Here is a 23,661-nt window from a genome sequence, read left to right as displayed (position 1 = left end):
CTGTCCCAAAGCCTGCATGGTAATTTCTAGCTCTGCTTTTCCATCTCTAGCTCTCGATCTCCAGCTCTCTATTTCATTTCCATCCTCTTGGGGCAATGCTGCTTCAGACCATTCTGCCAGTAATGATTTCCCATTGTCCAACTCTGGAAGCTTCTCCTTGGCTCTAGGGCTCTTCTACGAACCACCTCCTCCTATGGGCACCAGCAGCTAAATCATATTTGAAAAATAAAATAATAACACTGCATATAAAAACATAAGTGGCCAAGACATAGACAAATAATTGTTTTTAAGTGCTGTGACTACAGAGACACAGCTGGGAAGTTTACAAATGGGCCCACCGAAACGTATTGTTTCCTGTTTATGCACTGAGTCCAGAGGTTTGCGTTACTAAATTCTAAGTGAAAAAGAGTTTAAATGAGGCCGTGATATGGGATAACAGCAAATTAAAATCTTGCCCTTTTCCTTGGTTCCTCCCTTTGGTTAGCTCAACTGCAAAGTTAGTGTTGACTTTGTCATCTTCTAAAATTCCACCTCTGTGGGTGCTTGTATTTCTGGAATGTTCACCAAAAATAATAAGGTTGAACTCTCTCCCCTGGTGTTAATTCTGGGTTGTTTGGAACCCAGTTTATCTGAAGGAGTTGGTCTCTGGACTTTCTAGTAAAGGATGAGCATAGATGTGTGGAAAAGGGGGTGCTGTTCCTTTAAATTCTGAAAGTGAACTTGGCTCAGGAAGGCCAGCGGCTCAAGGTCCAGCCCCTGGAAGAGAGAATAGCTACAGATTCTCCATCCTCAGTCTTTGCAAGGCGACAGCTGTGCCAGCCGGGCTCTGGCAGGCTCCTGGCAGCATGGCAGTGAAGCTTGGGACCCTCCTGCTGGCCCTTGCCCTGGGCCTGGCCCAGCCAGCCTCTGCCCGCCGGAAGCTGCTGGTGTTTCTGCTGGATGGTTTTCGCTCAGACTACATCAGTGATGAGGCGCTGGAGTCATTGCCTGGTTTCAAAGAGATTGTGAGCAGGGGAGTAAAAGTGGATTACTTGACTCCAGACTTCCCTAGTCTCTCGTATCCCAATTACTATACCCTAATGACTGGTGAGTACCATGTCCTCTTCTGGGCAGGGAGGGGAGGGCTGGTGTCCAGCAGGGAACAGTGAGCTCCCGGCATTGGAGTCTTATTTAAATGCTCTGGATTCTCTAGTCCTTTGGGACATCAAAGGTAGATAAAAAATCTGTGTTCTTGGCTGAGAAGACTTTTGTTTTCACGGCGGTATTGTTTCCCAAAAGTTATCCCAAGGACCTGTTTTGGATTCTCAGTGCGGAGGGCAGAGAACTACAGCAGTAGATGATATTTGACGATATTAAAAATGGTTTTTTATTTTAGAAAGAGAAATTCTAATGAGCCTCGTATTTTCTAAGCTCAAGTCTGCAAAAGCAACAGGTGTCCGTGCATGCGTCCCAAACTCCTTCTGTCCCTTTTCTCTGCGGTCATGTCATCCTGGCGTCCTGTGGGCTTGTTTCTCAGTGTGTTAGACTGTGAAAGTATCTGTGGTGTCCTCAGAGGGGAGTGGTGCTCCCAGATTACTTGGGGAAGGGGGGATTTTTAGGTCGTATCCTTCCCTGTTACTTAACAATGCCACCTTCCCCTTCTTTTGCCTTTTTGGCCAGGTAAAATGATACGGAGAAGAAAAAGCTTGTGTAGTTCAGTTTCCCCATTTGTGATTTGCAGCATCTACAAAAGGCCAACCAACAAAAACTCCACAAAACAAATAAAACCTCGGCTAACCCAGACTGCCTGGGCTTGGGATAGCTGATTTTCCTAAGACGGCCTTCATCTGAAATTGCCAGGACTCCAAACGCGACTGCACGAACCTGAGCCTCTATCCGTGCAATAATAGAATGTGCAGCCCTCTCTCTGCTCACAGAGTTGGATTCCCAGTTTCTGGTTTGTTTTTCAGCTATAACCTTTGTAAAGGCAGCGAGAGACTCTCAGAAAGAATTTAGCAAACTATCCAGGGAGGCTGTTAAGAATGCACTGTTATTGCTGGTTATGCGGGACTCAGCTATGTGCTCTGAGCACAGAGAGAGCTCTACTAATTATGTTAACAGAAAGAGAATGAGATCTCTGATATCTCATGGACCTCCACAGAACACTAAAGCCGAAAGAGTCTAAAACACACATTTATATCTCTGACTTTGTGCATAGATACTATATACACATGTACGTAAAAATGCCATAAACTGATGCCCCAAACTGAAGGGAAGAGATACTTTGGAGAAATAAAAATGAGGGCATGAGAGAGAGAAAAAAATTCAGACTGCACACAAGCAAGGAAGTTATGTATTTGTTTTTTATTTCCCCCAGCAGACAAAAAAACAGTCTCTAAGATAAACAGAATTAACAAAAGTCTCTGGCCCTCCCCTGGCATGCGTCTCCCCTTGCAGGGAAGCGGTTTGCAGGCTGCCGGCTCACACATAGATGTGATTGTGTGCACAGCCGACTCCAGCTCTGTGCAGCGGCTTCACACACACAGCCCACCCCCACTCCAGCTGTCTTTCAGAGCCTTGCTGGGGGACCCAATTCATAAACTGCCATGCCACGTGCAGCTTCTGCAATCTCAGTGGAAAATGAACAAAATCCGTTTTAGAAAGGACTCAAGTAAGTGAAAGAACCATTACAGATTCCACAGAGACACTAAGCCAATGACATGGCCTTTTGTTTGTCAGATGCACACTCCTGATATTGGCACAAGGAATGATTTGCACACAGCCTCCGTCATGCTGAGACACACCTTCTTTTCAGGCTGTGGGTGTTTTCCCTTGTGTTGTCCTGAGAGAAGAGCCCCTTCCACTGTGGGCAGCACAGGTCCCGTGAGTGCCTGACAAAGATCTCACCCTTGCTTTCAAACCGAAGCTAGCCCGAGGAAGCCACAGGTCTCCATATATGTTATGTCTCTGTATTTTCAGATGGCCAGATGTATTCACTGATGTGGAAGTCTGCTTGGTCTATATGTTTCATAGAAGCTACCCTGAACAAGGGAGGTATCTAGCAAGGCTCATGTTTCTGTACAAATGTCCTTGGGTATGATTTGTCTTGTACCTACTGGGCAGACTTGCAGACTTGAAGCGGGATTCGCAGGCTGGGAGATGCCAGGCCATGAAGCTGGTATCACCTCCACTGTCTTGGAACTGACTCAGAGTTACATTTAGACTATTTTCCCCATATCCATACTTATTTTTCCACCTGAGATGCTGAAAACCTCCTCTTTTATTCATATAAGGAAGGATATAGCCATTGGGAATTGTACCTAAACATATGGTTTGAGCATTTGAGCGTTTTATGAACCAACAAAATTGCTATGCTAGATCTTTTTGGAAGCAAAAGATATGCTGTTTTAGGGTTCCTCAGCATTCACAAGAGAGGCTAAGCTCTCACTTCATTACCCAAATTATTGCTCAGAAGACAGAAAGCCCTTGGTGTTCTTCCCTTTGCATAACGAGGAGTGATGAGTTGTTGGAAAGAATACTGGCCCTTGAGCTGGGAGAACTTGCTTGGAGACTTCAGGCAAAATAAAATGAGATGAACTGCTGGGGCTGCGTCAGGCCGGGATTTCAGGTGCTGCTGGATGCAGACATAGAACTAGGCAATGCACGGGGAATTTTATTTTATTTTATTTCACTTTAAGTTCTGGGACACATGTGTAGAACATGCAGGTTTGTTACAGAGGCATACGTGTGCCATGGTGGTTTGCTGCACCTGTCAACTCGTCATCTAGATTTTAAGCCCTGCATGCATTAGGTATCTGTCCTAATGCTCTCCCTCCCTGTGCCCCTGGCCCTCCAACAGGCCCCGGTTTGTGATGTTCCGCTCCCTGTGTCCATGTGTTCTCATTGTTCAACTCCCACTTATGAGTGAGAACATGTGGTGTTTGATTTTCTGTCCCTGTGTTAGTTTGCTGAGAATGATGGTTTCTAGCTTCATCCATGTCTCTGCAAAGGACATGAACACATTCTTTTTTGTGGCTGCATAGTATTCCGTGGTGTATATGGGCCACATTTTCTTTATCCAGTCTATCATTGATGGGCATTTGGGTTGGTTCAAAGTCTTTGCTATTTGCACAGGTAATTTTAAAGTTAGGGCTGGATCCTCCTAGGAGGCCTTCGTGTAGAAAGTATGCAAATAGCTGAAACTCCCTTGAGACGGAGAATTTCACAGTGGAAGGGGATAGGGAATCAACAGGCCTATTTGTGAGCAACCTTGAAACCGTCTAGCCCAGTTGCTGCCATGAAGCCACCATGGCTGATTATTTATTTGCCTCAAAACATGTTTATATCAGGACAAACACAACCAAAATGCCAATCATGATCATGAAGATGAATCAAACAATTGATTTCCAGGAACACTGAATCTTAAAACAGGCCTTTCACCAGGAAGATTACATTCAAGTAGGGGAGGAAGAACACTCGCGAATGGGCGCCCACTAATATTCTAAATTGTGTAGCAAGGTGTTGTGGGCCCAAATGTGTCCTCATCCTCCTGTCCTCCAGTTCAAGTTGGGTTTCCAGTACCTCAGAATGTAACCGCATTTGGAGATAAGGTCTTTAAAGGTGACCAAGTTAAAACAAGGCCATTAGAGCGGGGCCCTATTCCAATATGACAGTATAGGAAGGCGAAGAGACACAGGCATGCGCACGTGCAGAGAAAAGGCCATCTGAGGACACAGCAAGGTGGCCCTCGCGGGCAGTGGAGAGGGGCCCAGGAGACACCAACGCTGCTAACACCTCGCTCATGAACTGTGAACAAATAAATTGCTGTTGTTGGAGCCACTCCATCTGTGGTACTTCATAATGGCAGCCCAAGTGAATGAATACACAGAGAATAGGGAGTAGGGCCCTAGCGTGCTGCAGAGGACCAGGGAGGGGAGGCGTTCCCTCCAGTTGGAGTAACATGAAAAGGCATTTTAAAGAGGAGAGATCTGAGCTGGAAGAAACAACCACCGGCGTGGTGTATGTCTTTACATCTTACTTTAGGCATAAGCTCTCTTTCTGAAGAGCGGTGTGTGAATCAACTTCATTCTAGTGAAAACACAGCCACAGTTTAAATGCCCTTGGAATGCTTTCTGTTTTAGTCTGTCTTACCGTGGATCTTTTCGTAAAGTTATTCTCTCTTTGGGGGAAATTCACATTTGACTGAAGTGGAGTTTAACATCAAGTCAAGGAAAGAAAGCAGTGATTTGTTCAATCCAGGTCATGGGTAAGAGGGAAACGCTGCATCTGTTTTGAGGCAGCGTAACTTAGCATCATTTTGCTAAGGCTAATGGTAACATTTGTTTGCAATTCTCAAACACTTCTGGTTAAGCAGTTGGGGAAAGTGGCCCAGAAACATTCTGAGTAGCGGGGAAGCCAGTCTAGAATTTTATCTTTGCTGCCAGTAACCTACCAAGAGATGAACAGATGCTGAAATAAGTTTGTTCCACAGTATATTATTATTATTTCAACATTTAGACACCAGTAAATAAAGTGCAGGGAAATTCAATGTTTTGTTTCAGGCACCAAAGAACGTCGTGGCAGAGCTGAGATGGGGGAGCAGGCATCAGAGACCCCGTTCTCACACAGCAACTGGCCAGTGCCTAGGCAAGTAGGCATCAGAGGTCCCGTTCTCACACAGTAACTGGCCAGGGCCTGGGCCTGCATCTTAGAGTGGCCAGAAGGTTGTGCGAGTGACCTGAGACCCAAGGATAGAGATCTCCCCAAGACAGTCCAGGAAGCAGCGAGAGACTGAATCTTCATGCTCCTCTATGGAAGTCAAGGCAACAGCAGGGATGTTAGCTACTCAGCATTACTATTTGTGCCACGGTATTTTGTCTCGCACTCCTAGAAATTACCTGTGACACAAATTCTTACCAGATATCAAGGATCCAATGTTCTGGGGTAAAACAGCAGAGTAAGGTATACTTCCTACCACCCCACCTTTTAAGAAAACTTATGATTTAAATTAAAACTGGACCAAACGCAATCAATGCAGAAAGTACTTGAGCAATCGTGTTTCGAGAAAGCCCACATCCTCAGCCTTCTGCAGAATTCGAGCTTCCTTTGAGGGGCTGTTCACAGACTCTGCATACGCACAGCTCCAGGTAGGGTGGAGACAGCCTCCCTGGTCCCCTCCGCTCTCCTTCTCCCAGGATTAGCATTTACATGGGAACATTGCCCCAGCTTGTGAGCCTCCTTCAACGTAGGTACCTCCTGAAATAAATGATCTCTATTTGGCATGCCCTCTTCCTGTCTTCCTACTCTCTCTTGCACCAAATCCAGCCAAGCTTCTGTTTGGAACAGTGTCCTCCCGGGGGTTCTGGTCATTCCCAGCCTTAGTTCCCTGGCTGGGAGCTGCAACTGCCTGACAGTTCACGGGTCCCAGGACCTTGTCCTCTCTCGGTTTCCTTTTACTTTACTCACTCCTCCTTCATCCCTTCCCTTGGTTCCTCCTGATCTCCCTGACCTTCGTTTGTCTCACAGTGAAATCAGCTGACCTTTCAAGGTCGATCCTCAGCCTCTCCTCCCCCGACCTCCGTTGTTGACCGCTGGCTGAAGCCAACACCCCGACTGCCTGGAGCCTCCTCTACTCCAGCTCCCTCTCGCTGCCTGCCCCGCAACTAGAGCAGCCCTGTTTTGAAAGCAGTGCCTGCCCTACAACCAGAGCAGCCCTGGGAAAGCAGTCCTGATGATGCCACTCCTCTGTTCAAACCCTCCAGTGGGTTCTGTTGTACCCCAAGTGGAATCTAATGCTCTTGCAGTTTGGCCCCATAGGTCACCCAGTCCCTTCGGGGCCTTGCTCCCACCACCCTTCTCTTCGCTTGCTTGTGTCCCACTGGGCATGCTTGAGCACGCTGCTCCTCCTGGCTGCTTCCCTTCTGCTTGTTCCCCAGAAAGGCCCAAGCTGGGCATTGCTTCATTCTTCGGATCAGCCCCCAAGGTCACCGTGGCGGATGTGTCTTCCCCAGCCACCCCACCAGTGCTCTCTATCCCTCTTACTTTCTTTATTTTCCATCACAGCACCAGTTTATTTATTTCTATCTTCTCCAAATAAAATTTATTATAGTGGGCCGGGCACAGTGGCTGACACCTATAATCCCAGCACTTTGGGAGGCCGAGGCAGGTGGATCATTTGAGGTCAGGAGTTCGAGACCAGCCTGTCTAACATGGTGAAACCCTGTCTCTACTAAAAATACAAAAAAATTTAGCTGAGTATGGTGGTGGGTGCCATAATCCCAGCTACTCAGGAGGCTGGGGCAGGAGAATTGCTTGAACCCGGGAGGCGGAGGTTGCAGTGAGCCAAGATCATGCCACTGCACTCCAGCCTGGGCAACAAGAGCGAAACTTCATCTCAAAAAAAAAAAAAAATTACTATAGGGAAAAAGCATTATAATGATGATTAAGACATTCAGAGTTTCAGGGAAATGAATGATCACTTTGATATTCAACACTTCTAAACTAATAAGGAGGAGAAAAAATTACCATCATGCTTTGCTCATATGAAAGCAATTCGCATTTATTGAACTGATTACCCTTTACGTCTAGTAATCTTATATATCTCAAAATGTGTCTTTCAGTTTTGTTTTAAATTTTGATTATAATGTTGAAGTCAGAAAGAGGCCTGGAAGGAGAGTCACCTCCAAGGAGAGCTGTGTCAAAGTAGGAGATGAAAAAGGCTGGGGATGGTGGGAGAAAGTTTAACCAGGAACCAGTGGTCAGCACAGCCCAAGGGAGAGCCTCCTTGTAGTGAAGATCGCTGAAGTCGAGAAAGTGGAGCCAACAGCCACGCATGGAACCAGGCACATGATTCAGAACCAGCGTGGAACACTGTGAGGACAGTTCAGGCCTAGGTGCGAGTGGTCTGGCTGTCGGACCTAGGGACGCACGTGGCAGCTTAAAGGGACTTGCATGGCCACCCTTGTGTTTTCAGCCTCTGTCCCAGGCTGCTTAGGTGGCCAGGCTGTGTATGCCAGCATCACAAGGAGCTACTTAGATGTTTAAAAATATCAGGCCACGTGTTGGGCTAATTTGTACACCCCCAAAACCTACGTGTTGACACCCTACCTCCCAGTATCTCAGAATGTGACTGTATTTGGAGATAGGATCTTTAAAGAAGTAATTAAGGTAAAATGAGGTCACTAGGGTGGGTACTAATCCAGTATCGCTGGTATCTTTATAAGGAGAGGAGATTAGGACCCAGACGGGCACAGAGGGAAGACCACATATAGACACAGGGGGAAGGCGGCTGCCTGCAAACCAAGGAGAGAGGCCTCAGAGGAAATCAACCCTGATGACATCTTGATCTCAAACTCCCAGCCTCCAGAACTGTAAGAAACTAGATTTCTTTTGTTTAAGCCACGCAGCCTGTGTTACTTTGTCATGACAGCCATTGGAAAGCAATATAAACAGGATGGTGACACCAGGCTGCTAATGGAAAAAATGCAGGGTTTTTTTACACAGCCCACTTCTGTGACCAAACCTACTCACTGAGAGTTTCTGGTGACTTCTGCCCTGAAATTGAGGCAGTCATGGTGTGTTAGCTTCCTAGAGCTGCTATAGCAAATTTGGATGCCTGAAGTCTGAAATCCAGGTGCAGGCAGGGCCATGCTCTCTCTGATGTCTCAAGAGGAGAACGTGTTCTGCACTTTCCCCCGCCTTCTGGTGTAGCCAGCAATCCTCGGTATTCCTTGGCCGGTAGATACATCACTCCAACCTCTGCTTCCGTTGTCACGGGGCATTCTCTGTGTTCCTCTGTGCTTCTCCTTCTTATAAGGACACCAGCCAGATTGAATTAGGGCCCACCTTAATTACATCATTTTAACTTGATTATGTCTGCAAAGGGCTGATTTCTAATAAGGTCATATTCACAGGTCCTGAGGCTGGGAACTTCAGTATATCTTCTCGGGGGCCACAAGTCAACCCATTACGCATGGTCCAGTGGAGAAAGTTACGGATTTAGCTGTCAAAGATCAAACTTAATCTATTCTGTCACTTTTTGACTTTCAGAATTTGAACAGCTTCTTTTGAGTGCTAATATTTTGTTTTGTTTTGTTTTAGAGACAGAGTCTCGCTCTATCATCCAGGCTGGAGTGCAGTGGTGTGATCTCAGCTCACTGCAACCTCCGCTTCCCTGGTTCAAGCGATTCTCCTGCCTCAGCCTCCTGAGTAGCTGGGATTACAGGCACCTGCCACCACACTTGGCTATTTTTTTTTTTTTTTGTATTTTTAGTAGAGATGGGGTTTCACCATGTTGGCCAAGCTGGTCTCGAACTCCTGACCTTAGGTGATCCACCTGCTTCGGCCTCCCAAAGTGCTGGGATTACAGGCATGAGCCATTGCGTCCAGTGAGTGTTAATGTTTTATCAGTAGGATGTAGAAAGTAAATGTTACCCAATAGCCTTGCTGTGAGAACAGAATGAGCAAATATATGTGTAAACTCACCATTAGTAAGAGTGTACATATTACCCCCTTTATCAGTAAGGTGAGGCTGAGTTATGTTGTTGCAACAATCAATTCCACACCATGTCTGTCTTAGAATAGCTCAGGTTTATTCCTCACTCATGTGCGTGGCCTTGAGGAATGACCTCCCCCGCCAATTTCCTCTTCATTCTGGGACCCAGGCTGAAAAAAGCAACTTCTAAATGAGACATGCTGCTCTCATGGCAGAGGTAAAAGAGAAAATAGAACATTGTGATCATGGGTAGTTTGGGCAAAGGAGGAGAAGTGAGTGTGGTCAGGTCAGAAGGAGGGGTGCTGAGCCCATTCACCATCTGGGTGTGGCTTGGGGGGTTACAGAGAATAGAGTGTGTAAAAAACATGTGCAGTTGATGAAAGTCTGTGAAAGCCATACCAAAGGATAGTCCAACAGGCTCCTCCTCCCCTCCTGTTCCACTCCAGACATCACCACATCTATCCTTTGTGATGGGCTGGAAGTGAGGGGGAGAGTTGAATTTGAAGAGCACCCATGAGGCAGAACTTGCTGATTGGCTGATGAGTGAATATGAAAGAAGAGCCCGAACAGATGCCACAGCTGCAAGATCTTCTGAAGTCTGAGTAAAGGGGCTTCCATTAGCACAGATGGGAAAGTTTGAAGGGCTGTTTATCTCAGTGAGATTTATTTGGAAAAGTAAGTTTTCATCAAATTATATTTCAAGTTGAGTAAGATATTCACTTGGCATTAGTCCTTTAGGGGATCAGAGACAATGTCTTAAAGGAGAGTTCAAGAAGCATGCAGAATACCACTGAGGCAAAGGAGAGAAATTGATCCTGTGGGTGCTAGTGGACCCCAGTAAATGGACTTCCTATCTCACTGCTTGCTACCCAGCTGGTAGAGAATATTTCTCACAGATGCACGGTTAAAATCTGTCTTCCCACCTGAATTAACTTTTGTCAACATTTTGTCATATACTTCCCAGAGACACCTAACAACATTTTTTTCCACTTAAAACTACACTCTCTGTAATGAGCCTCAATTTAGCTGCCTAAAGAAGCAGACATGGTAGGGGAGGTGTCCAGCAATAGAAGCTAGAAGTGGGTAAGAGCACTACTAACCAGCCATGCCCCGAGAAAACAAAATGTGTTCTAAGAATTTACTAAAATAATGTCTCCCAGCACGTCATTATTTAAGCTCCTGTCAACAGACCTCTCTGCACTGAAGTGTCACTTTTCAAAAAATATGTTTCTTTTGGCTTCCATAGTGATGAGAGGGTGTTCTGATTATATGGCATTCAGCGGCTGGAAACTCACTCCATGAAGAAGGGAGTGGTCAGAGTAGGGGGCGAAGCTGTAAAATGTGGTGAAAGCTTTTGATTGTAATAACAGCAAAGGCGTCTCCAGAAGGCTTGTCCACGTGGAGCCACTGCGGTCTACACACCATGGCGATCTCACAACCCCCCCACCGCCTCCCTCACCCCAATGTTGATTGATAGGATCATGTGCCTCCTGCCAAGGCTTTGGGGCAGCTTGACCCCTGCTGCTCCAGTTCCCGCTCAGCATGAGTGCTGTGCCAAAAGTGGGTTAAAGGGCATTTCAAATTAATCTGGAGGAAGCCTGACTCAGCAGGTTAACATTCATTTCAGAGACACCTTCAGCAACACCCGATCGAGTTTCAGAGTCCCTCTCCATGAATAGGCCCATTGTGTCCACACAATAACCAGGCAGAGACCTGGGGCAGAGCTGGGGGTCCTGGGGGCCCATGTGCAGCGTTTGACTCTTGTTGGACACTTTGCTTGGTCTGAACCAACTCCCATCATCAGCCCTTTTTATAGCAAGGAGAGAAGACCCAGAAGGCAGATCGTAGGAGGATGCGTGGGCCACCTTATTCAGACAAAGGGCTGTCGGGGCTGAGAGCAATGGAACTTTGGTCCAGGATACTGAAGATCTTTACTTCTTGATGAAGGAACTCCCCGGCGCACCTTCGAGAGCACGTGCATAGGAGAATGTGTGTACATGTCTGCAGCAGAACACCCCGGGCTGAGTGCTAGGGACCAGGATCGGGCTCCAGGTGTGCCAGGAGGCCAGGTCCCCCGGGAGTCCCCTTTGGTGGTGAGCAGTCTCATCCACTCGACCTGGGTTGCCCAGCCGATTACCTGCACAGGGCAGGCTGCGAAGCAGTGTGGGCTACAGGGCAGGGAAAGGGGACAGAGGAGCCGGCTTCTGACTGCCACAGTCCGCAGGGACTTGGATACGTTACATCATCTTCCTGGTCCTGCACTCTTGCTGTTTAGCGTGAGAAGACCAGACAAATGGAGGCCTGAGGTTGGTTGTGCATTCAGTGAGTGCGCGATTGATGTTAATTAGGTTCTGGCCACCTAGGTGTGCTAACCCCAACCGAAGCCAGAAAGGTTCACAATGACTCGATAGCCAATTACATATGCTTGAATCCACCTTTTGTTGAGAGGCCTCCACGCACCACGGATCATGTAATTAACCAACACACAAGCAGTAATAACAGTGTGGTAAGGAACCGCAGTGATGGCTCAGGAGAGCAGCACACCAACGGATGAGCCGAGTGGGTCCGGACGTCCTTGGGACGCCGGTCAGCGGGGTCCTCACTGCTTCTGGCATCAGATGCCAAAATTGGGAGAAGGCTTCAGAGCTCTCACGGGCAGAGGCTCTAAGGGTGTCTTGAATGAGGCCAGTTCTTGGCTGCTTTTATTGTCCTCCCAGATGAGTTTGCTCTCATCATCTAAGCCACCTTTCACTTTCTGTTGGTCTGTTTCAGGGTTGGGGTGGCACTGGGCAGCAGCAGGTGTCATCACTTCAGTCCATTGCATGTGTGTGTATTGCTTTGAGGAGGGAGACAGCTTCACGGTGGGCTTACTGATACTTGGCATGAGTGACTCCATTTTGAGACATTAGGAGCACAAATTATTATATCAGGGATGTGCGCTGGGAATGTTCTAGGTGCTGGAAATACCATAGAGAGGTTCTTAGAGCCCACTGAGTGGGAGCAGACGGAAAGGGGAAGGACTGGGGTGGGCTCCCAGCAAGATGCTGTGTGCCTTGCCCTGTTTTATGATCACAGTAGCTCCAATTTGACCTGTTTTGTACATAGGAAGAAAGTGGTCTATAGTTAATCCCACTGGACACCGATGGCCCCTAACAAGGACTGGCCTGAGGGAAGGGTGGACGGCAGCAGACAGAAGTCCTGTGTCTGTGGATGTCACGGTGGAGATACCCACGGAATTTGCCTAAGTGGCCCCCAAGCCTTGGGCTCTCCTTCCAGGTTCTGCACACAAATCAATCACAATAGCCCATCAGCTCTGCAGCATGTCTAGCTTTCCCTGAAAGATCCTCTGTGTGTCTAAGGATTTGGCTTTCACAGGTGGACTTGAGAAAACATTCTACTTTAAAGGTTGAAAGCAGCCGCTGTACAGAAACGTAAATGTTTGGGAGAAAACCTCAAATATAGTGTTCTTCAGCCACTCACTAGCAGACCATGGGCCTAGCCTGGAACCTGCTCCCCAGGCCCCTTCAACCTCTGCCTGGCAGCCCAGACTCCTGACAACAGCACCCCGGCCCATGAGATATCTCATCACGGAGCCCACCAAAGAGGGAAAATGGGTAACTTTGAGGCTGGGGCATGTCAAGGCACGGGGGAGCCTGAGAGAAATTGTCTCGGCTCCAGCAGCCCCTGGAAAATGCTGCCATGTCACTTAGCCTGAGATGTTCCAAGCAGCGTGATCTGTGTGTTGAGTAGCCAGTTATGTTAAAACCATTCATGCGTGTTCCCTTGGTCTCTGGTCACATATGCTCTGTGGCATGGAGGCAGCCTCTCTCTTTCTCTGTTCAGCCAGACTCTTCCCAGAGCCCCTGCAAGGAGACACAGCCATTCAGGTCATCAGGGCCCCAGCACAGGGTACTTGCCAGTTGGAGGGAAAACATACCTTTAAAGATGCCTAAGAAACCAGGAATCGTGGTACCTATCTGGATGGCAACTGGACAGATGAGAGACCAAGATGGGACAGAGACATCTTGTTGCCTATGTTTTTGAACAATGTGGATTACTTACCTATTTGCAATATTAAATGAAAAATTTGTATCAGATCCAATGAGACTTGCTCAACTCTAGTAGAACAAGCAGACATTTTGTTCAACATTGATTAAATCCCCACTTGTGATTTAGGGAAATACATTCACATTCAAAGAGTTTTTAAATACATGTTCCTGAACCTAGTGGACCTAAAGCAGTGTTTTGTGGTTTGGTTTGGTTTTCTCAGTCTGCACTGCAGACTTGCAAACGGTGACCAGCCAGGGCTCAGAACGCCCAAGCTCGAGGTTTTTGTCACTATCCTTCTCTCAACGCTGCCACCTCCGGGAGCTGCCACTGCTCCTCTGAGAAGCAGGATTAAAGGCCATCTATGAGGCCTCCCCTAGTGTGCAGCCTCCAAAGGGCTCCCATTTCGCAGGTGGGTCCCTGCAAGCAAGATCTGTCCGTGCAGTAATCCCTGGTACTGTTGGTCTACACTCCCTCAGGGGCAGTGGAGTGTGGACCGTCTCCACGTTGGGGCCCAGTGCTTGCTCAGAGGAGACATTGCTTCGTGTTTGTTGGACTTCACTGGCTCAGAGCCAGGGCCTGGGCTTTTCCCAATTCTGTGGCAGAAGCCTTGGGTTCCCCATCTTTCTACAAGGCTCTGAAGTTTTGCTGCCAAGCCCCGTCTGTTGGCTGAGGTTGCACTCTTTTCTAACAAACTACCCAATGCATCATATGCCTATTTTGATCTCACTGGATTCTGCATTCTTCTGGCCAAGCTCTATGTGCTTCTAAGTCCCCTCCCCTCATCTTCATACTGGATGCGTCTCTCGCCCTTAAGGCCAACAGCAAAACCACTGCTGTGTTCATCCTGTTGTCCTGGACTTCCCAGCACCCAGAGCTATCCCTGGTGTTCACTGGTCTCTGTGGGAGGATCTAATTCCAGGTTCCAGTTACTCCCAGTCTGGCTCATTCCCCTGCAGCTTAGCTGGTTGGCCTTGTCCCAAACCATGATATCCCTCCTTGCACATTTCTATGAATGACTTTCATAGTCCATTTTAGCATGCATTTGTCTGTGTAAGACATAACACTAAAACTATATGAATGAGCTTGGGAATATGTAACAAAATCCACTACACCCGAATCCAAATTTCCCCCAAAGGCATTCAGAATTACAAAATGCCAAAAGCAGAGGATGACTTAGAGATGCTAGTGCATTTGTCTTATTGTGCAGGACACAGAGGCCAAAGATTCAGATCCAGAACCAGATAAAGGGAGAAAAACCACACCAAGTGCAGGATTCCAAGCCGGGGCCAGCATCTGGCATCCCTTAGATGATCAGGGATGGAAGCCCAGGCATTCCCTTCCAGCCCCTCTCGCCATGTACCCAAGTTGCCCTCTTTGCCTGAGCTCTCGACCTTATTCTGAGTACTCTACTCTTTCAATTCTGAACTTCCCTGGGTTGCTTTTGCTTCTTTCTTCACCCTCATTAACATCTCCCAGGATGTACACTCTGAGATGGAGATGAGATTCAAAGCAGTGAGAGAGAGAGAGAGAGATTGAGAGAGAGTGGTGCATGTGTAGATTTCATCAACAATTTGGCCCAGGAGGAGGTGGAGCCACCTAGAAGATTGTGGCTGGTTTCTGGACTCAGCTTGGCCATCCTCTCTATTTTCTAGTGCCGTGAATAATAACTGAAGACTGGCTGCTATTCCTTAAACCCTTTACATAATCCCATCAAGCTCTGATGGAACAGATAAGAAAAGCACATTCCAAGGAATTCACTCTCAGCCTGTGTCAACATGTATTATAACGTCCAGCTAAAAGCTAAAAGAATCTAATAAAAACAAAGAGACTTTACCCAATCCCCAACCACCTGTTTGCCTGTTCTTTTGAACTGACTGGCCAGCTGTGGGGGGGTCTTGAAAGTTGACCTCATGAGATTCCCTCAGGGGACATCAGACTGATCCCTAACCTTCAAACCAGAGGACCATCAGGGTTCTTGCAGCCACTTGTGAGACGCCTGTTGGGATGGAATTTAAACCGTGATCTCTTCACCTCTCCCTTTTCACCTCCTGGTTTTTGTTGGAGGCCTCTCTGGGAACTCTCAGTCCTTCTCTTTGTTGATACCATCTATTCTTTCTGTAAGAGCTTTACTCCCATCCTCCCCCACACCCGCAGCCCAAGCCCCGGCTTTCCTCCACCTGTCTTTCTCTTTCAAGCCAAAATAAGATGCCCTCCCTCCAAAAGGCTTTGACATGTAGATAGTAACATTTCAGGGGTGGATGGTGCCTTGAGATCTTGTTATTTTCATCCACTTGCTAACTCTTTTTCCACTTACTGTCTGAACCACAGATTTTGGTAATTACACCAACATATAGTATTGACATACATAGTCATACATACAGTGCATTCATACATGAATATTATCCATTCAAGGATATACTGAATTTCTACTTTGTAAGAGTTCTAAAGATGCCAGGACGTGGCCTCTGTCCTGAACAAGCTTGAATTAAGTTGAAGCAATTAAATATGTGTCAAAGTGAATATAATCATCGGACAGGATAGAACAGGCACGGGGGAAGCACAGCTCATTTCTGAGAGTGTATGTGAAAAGGGAAGGTTCGCTGAGGCGACAGTTATTTGAGTAAAGCCTGAAGGATCCGGACAGCTTGAAACCTGGAGGAAGGGCCTCGTAGGTGAACAGCATGGCACAAGCCAAGGGGCAGAGATGGGGTGACAAGGAGCATTTGAAGACCAGAGCTGGACTTTGGGATGATGACTGTGACATCTCTGAGCAGGGCAAGTTTCAGAGCCAAAGGAGGCCACTCAAGTCTAAGTTGAAAATGATGGAGCCTGGGGGTTGAGTTCCCAGTGCCAGAATGAACCTCAGGTCAAGAAGTTGATCAGCTCTGTAGAGACGGACCTGCAGGACTAGCTAGACATGGAGGATTAGAGAGAAAGAAGTCTTGGGTCAGATGAGAGTCTAAGCTAACCTTAGGGGAAGATTAATAAATTACTCTGTGTGTACAGTGAATTCAAGTTCACAGACTTGGGTGTATAAGAAATACTGCATTTCTCAGTTTTTATTTAAATAAACCTAAATCTATCCATGATCCTTGAACACATTCATCTAAGTGAAATCAGCCAGAAAGAAAAGGACAAATATTGTATGATTCCACTTATATCAGGCTACCTAGAGTGGGCAAATTCACAGAGACAGAGTGTAGAAGGCGAGTTGCCAGGGGCTGTGGGGATGGGGAATGGGAGTTAGTTTTAAGGGGTACAGAGTTTCCAGTTTAAGATAATAAGACATTCTGGAGCTAGACGTGGTGATGATTATACAGCAGTGTGAATGTACTTAATGCCACTGAAGTGTACACTTAAAAATGGTTAATCATGTCCTTTGCAGGGACATGGATGAAGCTGGAGACCATTATTCTTAGCAAACTAATGCAAGGACAGAACACCAAATACCACATGTTGTGACTTATAAGTGGGAGCTGAATGATGAGAACACAGGGACACATAGAGGGAAACAACACACACTGGGGCCTATCAGACGGCGGAGGGTGGGAGGAGGGAGATGATCAGGAAAAATAACTATTGGGTACTAGACTTAATACCGGGGCGATGAAATAATCCGTACAACAAACCCAAGTTTGCTTAGGTAACACAAGTTTGGTTACCTAACTTAGACAAACACAAGTTTGCTTAGGTAACAAACGTGCACTTGTACCCTTGAACTTAAAATAAAAGTTACAAAAAATCAACATGCAAAAATAAAAAATTAGAAATTAGAAATTTTTAAAAATGGTTCAAATGGTACATTTTTGTGTTATGTATATTTTACCATGATTAAAAAAAAAAATCTGACTCTGACTTCCAAGCCACTGGGCTTATCGGCATTTCAGTTTTGGTCACTGCTGGGTAGGTGCGGGGCGTCTTTTTCCTGCTGAGGTCTAGGAAAGGTCCTTAGGTCATACGCAGTCCCACGGAGTCGGGGCAGCAGCACTGCTCATTGGTCCACACTTGGTCCCACCAAATGCCCACGTGCCAGTCCATGTGTCTCCAGAGACCAGGCTCTGTGGCGTTGGGCAGGACAACCTTGTGCCATGACGCCAGCCTTCCCCATTGTATCTCACAGACATCAGTCCTCCCATGTGGGTTCTGCCACCAAGCAGGGCATTGTCTCCCACACTGCCCGGACGGGCTGACTCCTTTTTCTTCCCTGGTCTAGGAAGAAGACTACTTACCAGGGCCACCATCGTGAGTGTGGCCTGTGCAGTCCCACAGTTCTCTGTGCTTATTAGGACCCTGTGCTTAGTTTAATGCACTGTTGTCACTGTTTTGAAATTCTTAATAATTTGTGGATGAAGGATCTCACATTTTCATTCTTCACTAGGCCCTGCAAATTATGTAGCCTATCTTGCCTTCTTGTCTTCTTTGAAAGGCATGTGACTTTCTTCCCTCCCCGCCAGAAACATTGCCACGATGTGCTCAAATGCACTCAGGAGGGGTGCATCCAGCAGTCATCGTGGCTGTTTGTTGTTCCAGAAACACAAGATGATGAAGGGGAACACACAGGGAGAAATATGCTAATTAATGTGCAGTGAAACATCTCAGTAGAGCATCTCAATGAATCGTTTATATTCTTTGCACTGTGACACTTGCAAGACATTCAGGTGGTGACTTCTTAGCAGCCGTGAAGGCCTGGAGATACTGACTGAGGAGTGGGAAATCATCTGAGTAGATGAGGGAAGATGATGGTAAGAAAGAAGAACCTCAGGGACCATGCTCACATTCAGTGGGCACAGTGTGGAAGAAAAGGTATCAAAGGAGACAAGGAAGAGGCAAAGAGCTATCAGGGACCATGGCAACAAAGGCCAAAAATAACATTAGGATCCCAGCAGGGCCAAAGCAATCAAGGAAAGACAAAGCTTCTAATAGAAGAAAGTCAGTATTATCAAACTGAACAATTAAAGAATATAAGAAATGAAAACATCCTTAGGTTAGGGGATTTGTACTTAGCAGCAGAGTTTGCAAGACCCCTAGGGAGCTGGAAAGGAGGAAAAATGCTTTGTAGGTAAATTCTGCATTTGGAGCTTTGGTGGTTGGTATTTGACTGTGTAGCTGGGAATCTGGAGAATGTAACCTAATTTCCATATGCTAATTAGGTCCCATATATGGCTCTATAGTGGTGATCTCAATTGATTTAAAATGATTACTAATAGCTTTATTGAGGTATAATTTACATGTTACAAAATCCAGCCATTTTAAGAGTACAACCCAGTTATTTTTAGTGTATTTACAGAGATGTGCAACCGTTGCCACAGTGTACTTTTATTTAGAATATTTTTATCACCCCAAAGGGAAACTTTATGCCCTACAGTTACTTCCCATCCTCACCTCCAGCCCTAAGCAACCACCAACTCTGCCTTTATAGATTTGCCTTTTCTGGACATTTCATACACATGGAATCATACAATATGTGTTCTGTTGGGTCTGGCTGCTTTCATTCACTAACTCTAATGATTCTGAGGTTCATTCATGTTGTATTAGTATGTTTCTCCTTTTTATTGCCAACTATTACACTGTGTGGATAGGCCACATTTTGCTTATTCATTCACCAATGGATGAACATTTGGGTTGTTTCCACTTTGTGGCCATTGTGAATAATACTGCTGTGAACATTTGTGCACAAGCCTTTGTGTGAATATATGTTGTCATCTCTCCTGAATAGATACGTAAGAGTGAAATTGTTGCATCATAGGATAATTCTCTGTTTAACATTTTGAGAAATTGCCAAACCATTTTTCAAAATGGCTGCACCATTTTACATTTTCACCAGCAATGTGTGAGGTTCTGACATCTCCACAACCTCACCAACATCTGTTATTGTCTTTTTAAAATTAGAGCCACTCTGATAAAAGAGCTGTTATTGTCTTTTTTATCAAAGCCATTCCAGGGTTATGAAGTGGCATTTCATGGTGGTTTTATTTGCATTTCCCTAAAAACTAATGATGTTGAGCATCTTTTCTTTTCATGTGCTTGTGGACTGTGTGATAATTTCTTTGGAGAAATGTTTATACAAATTCCTTTACTCATTTTAAAAATTACATTGTCATTTTATTTTTAGTTGTAGGAGTTCTTTCTATATTCTAGATATAAATTCCTTGTGGGATATATGATTGGCATATATTTTTCTTCCAGGCGTGGGTTGTCTTTTCACTTTCTTCATTGGATGTCTTGGTGTACAAAAGCATTTAATGTTGATGAAGTACTATTTGTCAACTTTTCCTTTTATGACTTGTACTTTTTGTGTCATAACTACAAAATAATTGCCTAACCCAACATCGTGATGATTTACTCCTGTGTTTTCTTATAAGACAAAGAAAATTTCTAACTCTTACATTTAAGTTTGTGACCCCTTTTGAATTAATGTTTATATACAGTGTGAGGTAGTTGTCCCCACACTATTTGTGAAAAAGACTATTCCTTTTCCATTGACTATTTCTGACAGCTTTGTCAAAAATCAATTGATCATAAATATTAGAGATTATTCTTGGGCTCTCAATTTTATTCTAATAATCTATTGATGTTTAGGTGTATCCTTATGGTGAGATCAGACTATCATGATTGCCATGCTTTGTAGAAAGTTTTGAAATCAGTATACGTAAATCCTTTAATTTTGTTATTTTTAAGATTGTTTTGACTATTCCAAGTCACTTGTACTTTCATATTAAATTTGGGAAGAACATGTCAACTTTTGCCAAAGCCGGCTGGAATTTGGACAAGGATTGTGTTGAATCTGTAGTCCACCTTAGGTAGTATTGCCATCTTAACAATACTAAGTCTTCTGATCCATGAACATGGGCTGTCTTTCCATGTATTTGGGTTGTTGCAGTTTCCTTCAGCAATGCTTTGTAGCTTTTGGTGTACATTTGGTACTTCTTTTGCTAAATATTGCTAAATGTTTTATTCTTTTTGACATTAATGTGAATGCAATTATCTTCAGAATTTTATTTTTGCAGTATATAAACTGTAATTATCTTCCTACCTTACTGAATTTGTTTATTAGTTAAAAGTTTTTTGTGTATTCCTGAGGATTTTCTGCATACAAGAATATACAAGATCATATTTTCTGCAAATAAAGGCAGTTACTTCTTCCTTTCTAATCTTGATGCCTTCAACTGATCTTTACAGTCACCTTAGGAGTTAGGTACAGGCATTTTACAGATGAGAGAACTTTCATCTAGAGAAGTTGAGTGCCTTGCCTGAGGTCAACTAGCCAGGAAGTCAGTGGATCGGGACCAGAACAGAGGGCTTCTGCTTCCCCTCCATCGCTCTGCGTTCTCAACACGCTGCCTCCAGTTGGCAGAGTCAGGATCTGAGAAGACAATGGATGGCCTATCTCTGTAGCACTCCTATTGTCTTCCTTTATTACAAGTAGCCAGATTCAGTCAAGCAGGGAGCAGAACGTACATTTCCCAAATGTCTACCGTATTTTGTACTATGCTTAGTGCTAGGCATGTTCAAACACGATTCCAATTAATCCTCATAAAACCCTATAAAGTAGTCACAATTGTTTCCATTTTACGAACGAGGAAACCAAGGCTCTGAGATATTAAATTGCTTGTTCAAGATCACAGGGCCCATAAATGGAAGAACTATCAGTACAAAATCCTGTGCTCCCCACGACATCATGCTGCCTCTTCCTTCTAAGAAGCAGCTCTCAGGGCAGTGCCATCCTGCATAGGCATCTACGTGTCTCTCCCTTAGACAGTGATCTTGTAGCTGCATTATGCACATGGCATATGCCTGCACACACAGACACCCATAGTACACGAGCCACTGCCTTTCCATGCTTCCTTCAGACTAAGCAACCTCATGGGTAACTATTTTTTAAACCCTCCTTTGTGTGTCTCAATGGACAATGTGAACAATAAGCGCTTCTGGGGTTGAGTATAAAAGAGAGGATTCAACATCAGACACTTAGCTACTTATCTCAAACGGTCAAGGCTGCACAGTTGTGAAAAATGGCTTAAACAGGCCTCTTTTGATAAGTCACATCTGGGATACTGCCCCAGACCACCAAGATGCAGCTCCGGACAAGTTGCTTCTGATTATACTTGGTTATGTTGGTTATGGGGACCTGGGAGGGCATGGTGGTCCCAATGAGGGCAGGGTCTGACTCACCCTACATCCCACTCAACGTGTCTCATGCTCCCTGACACTTAGTAAGCACTCTATAAATGCCTCCTTGTATATGTTTTAAAGTTTCTTGAAGCTGCTGTATCCTAAATAGTTAGCCAGGTTTCCTTTTTAGCTGTTCTCTTCCCCATCTCATTTCCACTCCAAACAGAAAAGAAATTCCTGCTGCCAATCTATCAAGGGTGATATTTTTAGTCTTAGAGCAGATGAAACATCCAAATGAAAATGAGGGAGATCAGCTCAGACATATCTCCCCAATTCTCTCTGCTCTCTTCTCCCCAGTGACAGTCCACACACAAACCAGGATAAGTTCTAGAAGCACAAAGCAGAAATGGAAGGAATTAAGTATTTTGCAAACTCTGTCAAATATTGTGAGGGGCAAGAAGGCACCATACTTAAACTCTATGGTTTACCTTTTCACTAAATTCCAGATCGGTGAGTAATCCAGTACTCTGGTGGTTTAAACAACTTCTTTTGTATTACCCAAGAGATATTAGGTTTGGGAGTTCAAGCCACTTATAACAGAGAGTCTGGAAAAGTTCTCAGAGACTGCGGTTCCCTGAGGCGACATGGTGTGTGGTAGAAGGTTTTCTATTTTAGCACCCCTGCTTCCAGGTGGTTTCATGGTCAGCAAGAGAATATGATTTTTAATAACATGAAATAAAAAGGCAATGCTTCTGCCAAAATGAGATTACCTTGTATTTTACTCACCATATTTTATATTTTCTCAGTTCTTTGCCAAATCCAACTACTTGTCTCTTCACACGAGTTCCCTTCCTTTTCATGCTCACATTCTGATCCTGCGCTCTGGCTGGCTCGCTCCTCTCCATCTCTTGGAGCTATTCATGGGAGGAGAGTCAGGATGGACCAGAAGTGAGAGACACGGGTTCTACTCCAGGCTGTGGTGAGATCTAAACCTTGTGGCTTCAGACAAAGTCTCCTTGGGTTCAAGTTGCTTTTCTTTAAAAATGAGGACATTAAGGACTCCATGGAGTTTATTTGAACATTCCTGCAGGGTCCTCTCTTTCTTCTGCCCTTCTGGCCTCCTCTGGTCTGTTTCCTCGTGAGGCTTCCTGACCTTTGTCCATGGAAAGGCAGGACTGTCATTGGTCATGAGCCCCGTTCACTGCCAGTGCTGCGGACTCAAACCGGAGCTTCAGCATTGCTTAGCACAGGAAGCCTGTACATGCTTACCTTTACTTTTTAAAGAGTGAATTTAGTCTTTATATACCCCTTTCCCTAGATAAGAATCAAAGTTATGATTTAAAAAGAGGGAAAATGGCCTGACTTGAGGTAGGATCTGTGGGGTTAGAAATCTAGGCCAGGAATTTCTGTTTAAAATCACATATTTCACTACCAATTTCCCTGAGGGGCAAAGTCTAATTCTTTTTGGGAACTGTCTAATGGACACCGTCCCCTCTGGTTTCAACACAACACCCCTGACTCGGAGCCATGGCCAGGAAAGGAAGGCGGCTTAGAGGAGAAATCCCCTGGCATAAACATGAGGAATTATTTATTATATCAACTCCAATCCACTTTCCCAGCACAGCCCGGCTCTCTTAGCGTGCAGAGCCACTCGGCTCCAAGCCACAGCCCCAAAGCACTTGACAGACTTGAATGGTCACCCTGGTGGGTCACCGGTGGAAAGTCCAGGAAATTACATTTGCAAAGAATGGCAAATGCATCCACTTGCTTAATCACCTTATCTGTCATTTTGCTTCCTAGGAATCTTTCTAGATCTATTCAGGTTCAAGTCTAAGGGTTAATAGGGCCAGGGTTTGACTTCTTCATGGAAATCAGTACCTCCTCCATCACACGAAATGCAAAGCTGGTCCTACCAGTGGGCCCAGGGGATTAACAATCAGTCTCTCATGTGTGAGTGTGAGATATCTTTATCTTGAATGAAGCCTCCCACATTTAATTGGCAATACATTTTCCTGAATCTTTTCTCA

The 23,661-nt window shown here is 45.4% G+C and overlaps 1 protein-coding gene across 2 annotated transcripts in view; it reads left to right on the top strand.

Annotated features, from left to right (window-relative positions):
* The first annotated feature begins 770 nt into the window (after nt 1-770).
* ENPP6 (ectonucleotide pyrophosphatase/phosphodiesterase 6) overlaps nt 771-23,661 on the top strand; it is a 120,823-nt gene continuing 97,932 nt past the window's right edge. Inside the window, exon 1 of one of the 2 annotated variants that reach the window (XM_009240488.3) lies at nt 771-1,086. In XM_009240488.3, coding sequence (XP_009238763.2) covers nt 846-1,086 — 241 coding nt within the window. In that variant the 5' untranslated portion in view covers nt 771-845. 2 annotated transcript variants of the gene reach the window in all.

This window comes from Pongo abelii, chromosome 3, assembly GCF_028885655.2.
Source record: "Pongo abelii isolate AG06213 chromosome 3, NHGRI_mPonAbe1-v2.0_pri, whole genome shotgun sequence".
Classification (NCBI taxonomy): Eukaryota; Metazoa; Chordata; class Mammalia; order Primates; family Hominidae; genus Pongo; species Pongo abelii.
Note: the sequence above shows the minus strand (reverse complement) of the source record. Positions and strands in the feature narration are given on the sequence as shown.